The 5,222-nt window shown below is 49.5% G+C and overlaps 1 protein-coding gene across 1 annotated transcript; it reads right to left on the reverse strand.

Moving 5' to 3' along the window:
* Window positions 1–3,127: 3,127 nt before the first annotated feature.
* Window positions 3,128–4,866, reverse strand: LOC131877878 (uncharacterized). Its single transcript, XM_059223698.1, has 2 exons — window positions 4,428–4,866; window positions 3,128–4,169 (listed from the first exon to the last, which is right to left on the reverse strand). Exons 1-2 carry the CDS (start codon window positions 4,718–4,720, stop codon window positions 3,857–3,859), a joined length of 606 nt encoding a protein of 201 aa, XP_059079681.1. The 5' UTR covers window positions 4,721–4,866; the 3' UTR covers window positions 3,128–3,856.
* Between the last annotated feature and the right edge of the window lie 356 nt (window positions 4,867–5,222).

Genomic DNA, 5,222 nt, shown 5'->3' on the forward strand with positions numbered 1-5,222 from the left:
TTGCCGAACTGTTTGCTTGCCTCTCTGAAACGGATTTCTCCATTCCCAATGTCTCCCTTTCTTTAGCTATTATGGGCGATCAAGACACTTTGTCAAATGAAGATCTAGAGTTCATCGAAATTGTCGAAAAGGGAACTCAATACAAAAGATGGATCATATGAAGTAACCTTGCCTATCAAAGAACGCCCTTGGTATTACCAGAAAGCAAGGAAATTGCTAGGAAAAGAACACAAGAAATTCTGGAACGGATGAAGAACGATAAAATGCTGACCAACGACTATTTGTTTTTCATGGGCCAATTGATTGAAAATGGTTATGAAAGGGAGGTCAGCCGAGCAAAACTAGAGACGACCAAAAATGGGAAGTGTCACTATATTCCTCACCATGCGGTGTACCACCCCCAATAGAAGCCCATTCGAGTGGTTTTTAATTGTGCGAATCAAGTTGAGGGGCGGCCAATTAACGACGAGTTTCTCACTGGACCTGACCTTACCAACCAACTAGTTGGTGTATTACTCAGATTTAGAAAGGAGCCGATTGCATTCACAGCCGATATTTCTAAAATGTTTTATCAAGTTAAAGTGCCACAACCCGATATGAACTACTTGCGCTTCTTTTGGCTAAAGGACAATACCGTTGGTCAAGAATTATTTGAATTCGAGATGATTCGTCACTTGTTTGGAGGAAGAGGTTCACCTGGTTGCGCCAACTATTCCCTGAAACGCACAGCGATGGACCATGGATCGAATTTCAGTCAAGAAGCGATGAATACAATTTGTTGAAATTTTTCTGTCGACGATTGTTTGAAGAGCTCCGCTACTGAGGACGAAGCGGTAAAGTTAGCTCGGGAAGTGGTGGCTCTTTGTGCGATGGGAGGGTTTACGTTAACCAAGTTTGTATCAAACTCCCGTAAATTTTTGGCCTCTATTCCAAAACAGTGGTATGATCCGTCCTTGAAGAGCCTCCAAATTGATAAGGCTGACCTCCCCACCTAACTTGAACTTCAGACTTGAAGACGCCAGTGGAAAAAACCATGTCAGTTTCGTCTATGGAAAGGCAAGAGTGGCTCCGGTTCAGTCAACGACCATTCCACATATTGAGTTGGTGGCAGCCGTATTCGCAGCGACGCTATCTCGACAAGTTCGAGCTGAGTTGGACATCAAGAACTTGCATCAATTTTTCTGGACTGACAGCACCGTGGCATTGGGTTACCTTTCAAACGAATCCCGAAGATTTCACCTGTTTTTTTCTAATAGGGTGAAACAGATCCGGGCCCTGTCTAGCTTGAAGTTATGGCGTTACGTAGAGTCTGCGCAGAATCCAGCCAATGATGCCTCAAGAGGTCTGAAGTGCGATGGAATTAAGCCAGATCATTGTTGGTTTCAGGGACCGGATTTTTTAAGGTCAACCAACTCGTGGTGGAGAATGGGTCCTACGCAAGACTTTGAAGTGGAAGTGAATAATCCTGAGTTGACGAAAGAAAAGGTTGTGAGATCCACTGGTTTACGGAAAAAAGAACCGTTCTTGAACCTCTTGATAAAGCGTCACTCTTGTTTGCATCGTTTGAAGATTGCCACCTTTGTGTGTGTAGTATTGCTTATATATAACGCTGTATACGCAGCGCCTTATGTGTAACGTACCGTATATTCATCTCTCTCAGCTGACACGATAAAATACACACACTGGTTTTCCCTCGCTTTTATCTTGCGTGTCTCTTCTTCGTCCTCCGTCCTCATCGAGGCCACGTCCACACATCCTCCATGGCGCAGTTCTAGTCTTTGAACCACGCTCACAATTCTACCACTTCAATTACTTCTCGTCTTTCTTCTGTCATCTTTGCCGATATCCCAAGCTGAGAGGGAGCACGTCGTCTCTGCCTTTGGACTACGTCACGTTCAACGGTTAGATCACCATGGGTGTCAAAGAGCAAATCTTGAACAGGAAGTCGCAGGTGACAAAAAAGTTGAATATGATTTGGGAGCTGGATAAGCGCGGTGCGGTGGTGAACCGCCTATGGAGCCTCTTAGGTGAGGCGGAGACGAAACTGGAGGAGATGACAGTGTTTCACGACGATTTGATTGCCGAACAGGCCTTGGTCGAGGTCGACGCCAAAGCGACCCGCAAGGAGAAGACCAAGGCGGTGGACGATTACTCCGCAAAAATCTCCACAGAGGCGGCAATCTGCATGGCCCGCGAGAAGACCGAGACCGCGCCCTACGCGTCCTTGTCAATGTCAGCACGACAGCAAGAACGGGCGGCGGATGAGGAGCAAGAACGCCCTTGGCACTTCAAGTCCGTCCCAGAGATGAAACCACTATTGCTGTCGTCGGAAGCCGAACCGTTCGAGATACGGGTCTGGTTTGAAAAATTTCGTATATACTTCAATGCTTTGCACGCGGGGTCAATGGACAACGATGGCCAGAAGAGCCTTTCTAAAACTTTCCTTGCAAGCGACCTCTGCGTTGCCATCGAGGAGGAAATCCGGAATGCGGCATCGGTGGAGGCTTGCTACTTGATCCTAGAAAAACATTTCTTGGAGTTGAAGCCGCTGTTCACGCAAAGACTGGCGTTGTTCCGCTCGAAGAAGAACAGGTGCCCATTCAAGGACTTCGTCGCCAATAAGAATTGCCAAGCCAACAAAGTGGAACTGTCTTCTATTACTCCGGCACAATTCAAGGTATTCATAGCCTTGAGTGGAACCAGGGAGGAACAAGTTATGTTCTCGAAGTTAAGGGAGATGAAGAATCCGACCATGAGCGACTTACTTGAGAAAGCGATCGAACATGAAGGCATGTTGAAGGATATGGCTACTCTGTCTATCCCGGCTTCTCCTGTCACGGCTGAGGCCATCCTGGCGGCCGTGGCCGCTAGCTGCAGCGGCTGTGGACACCCACACAGTCGAGAAGCTTGTCCATTCCGGGATCGTCCATGTTACTCATGTGGCAAGCTGGGACATATCCGGAACCTTTGTCGCCAACGAAGCCCGTCTGCCGGCTCCGGGTCCGCGTCCCCGCCGGCTCGTGGACGCCAGAGGGAACGAGGTCGGGTTGGATCCCCCAGCAAATGCAGTCGTTCCCCTTCTGCCACAAGATTGAACACTGTAAGATCAAGGTCGGCCAATATGGAGTTTATTACAATCTCAGGAAGATATGGCAACAATGGATTCAAGATCAAAGGTTTAGCTGACTCGGGAGCAGCTTGCACAGTCATACCGGTGGCGGCATGTCCACATGGATCTGTCTTGGCACCCTTGCGGACTGTGCTGAGCGCGGCAAATGGAACACTGCTACAAAATGTGGGAAAGGTTGTGTTCTCTTGTTGCGCGCCGAATGGCCCGGAGGTGACTATATCGGCGGCGGTCTCCCCGGACATGATGGATCCGCTCATCGGCAAGAATGACCTCATTGCCTTGGGTGTCCTCTCGCCCGACTTTCCTGCGGTCCATTAGTGTGATAAGATCAATCAACTCGATCAAAGCAGACGCCACACCGCCGCCGGACGCCACGCCGGATGTGGAGACACCTCCACCCCTGTCCAAGAAGCAATTCGCAGAAATCGAGAAAGCCATCAGCAAGATCAATGGTGAAGCAAAGAGCGAGGTCGAGTGGATCCGCCACTTCTTGACGGGCGCAGCGGATGTGATGGTCTCCTCGCTTGGAGATGCGGCGGGCTCCATGTCTGGCGGTGCTATGAAAATTGAACTGAAGGATAATAAACGTATTGTACCTTACCATGTCTTAACGGCAAGATCGATCCCGGTACACCATGAAGAACCGTCCACAGTTTTGCAAGAGGAATTGCTGCGCGCTAAGATTATGGTTCGGTGCCCGGAGCCGAAGGAGTGGTGCGCGCCCGCTCACTTTGTGCCAAAACCGGGCGGCAAGGTGAGGATGGTTGTGGACTGCCGGAGGTTGAACAAGGCAACAAAGCGCCCAGTCCACCCTTTCTCCTTGGTCCCTGATATAATGCACCAGATCCAGTCGGAGAGCAGATGGTTTGCAAAGTTGGACGCCTTACAAGGATACTTCCAGATTCTGCTGGACGAGAAGTCCCCGTACTTGTGCGCATTCTTGTTGCCCAATGGTAAGTACCGCCCACTGGTCGCCCCCATGGGCTGGAAGGGAAGTGGGGACGTCTTCAGCTTGCGTACGGACTTGGCACTCAAGGATCTGTTAAAAACAAAATGGTTGGCTAAAATCGCGGACGACATATGTGTGCAAGCCGTGATGTTGCTTGAGGTACTGGAAAGGCTTGAAATCGTTATGGCTTGGTGCCGGGAGCATGGAATCAAGCTTTCCATCAGCAAATTTGAAATTGGCCAATCCGTCAAGTTCGCCGGATTCGTTGTGTCGTCGGCAGGGATGATGCCTGACCCGGAAAAGCTAGAGTCCTTACAGCAGTTCCCTACACCAAAATCTGTTACCAACCTGCGATCTTTCCTTGGACTGGCGAACCAGCTAGGCGCGTTTGTGCCCGACCTCCAGCACTCCACTGTCAAGATGGGGGAGTTGTTGAAGAAATCAGCGGCCTGGCTGTGGCTGCCTGAACATGAGGTTGAGTTTGAGAAGGCCAAGGACATCTTGACCTCCCCAGCAGTCGTCCAACCATTTGACCCGGCATGGCATACGCAATTGTTGACGGATGCCTCGCGTCTACACGGGTTGGGCTTCGCCCTGATCCAGCGCGAAAGGTTGGTGGATGGACGCGGAAAGATCCGCATTGTTCAGTGTGGCTCGTACGCCTTATCTTCGGCACAGAAGAACTACGCTACCATTGAGCTGGAGTTAAGTGCAATTTGGTTTGCGGTACAAAAATGCAAGTACTTTCTGCGAGGAATGCCGGAGTTCGAAATTGTCACAGATCACAGACCCCTCTTGGGGATCTTTGAGAAGCCGCTAGGGTCGATCGAGAACGCACCACACGAGCGATTTCACTTAGAGCTAACGGAAAGGCTTAATACCGATGAAACCCTTATTGCCATATCAAAATTCGTTGCTAGGCGAGGTACACCTCATTTATTCATGTCGGATAATGCGAAGCCTCAAACAAACGGGACAATTTCTAAAGAGCTGACATTCAAAAGCCATAAGATGACTTTTATACCACCATACACACCTCACCAAGGGGAGCATTGGGAAAGATTGGTAAAAACAGTCAAAACTCACTTAAGGAGAACGATCGGATCAGCCTACTGTGCACATAAGAATTAGAAACCGCCTTGG

Source organism: Tigriopus californicus, chromosome 3 (assembly GCF_007210705.1).
Source record: "Tigriopus californicus strain San Diego chromosome 3, Tcal_SD_v2.1, whole genome shotgun sequence".
Classification (NCBI taxonomy): domain Eukaryota; kingdom Metazoa; phylum Arthropoda; class Copepoda; order Harpacticoida; family Harpacticidae; genus Tigriopus; species Tigriopus californicus.

Bases quoted from the DNA above. Each gene is read 5' to 3' on its own strand.
- LOC131877878 (XM_059223698.1), bottom strand. From the start codon at position 4,720: ATGCGGATCTTTCCGCGTCCATCCACCAACCTTTCGCGCTGGATCAGG. The intron at 4,170-4,427 runs GTTGGTAACAGA...TGTTTTTAACAG, and splicing joins AGTCCAAGGAAAGATCGCAG to ATCCTTGAGTGCCAAGTCCG.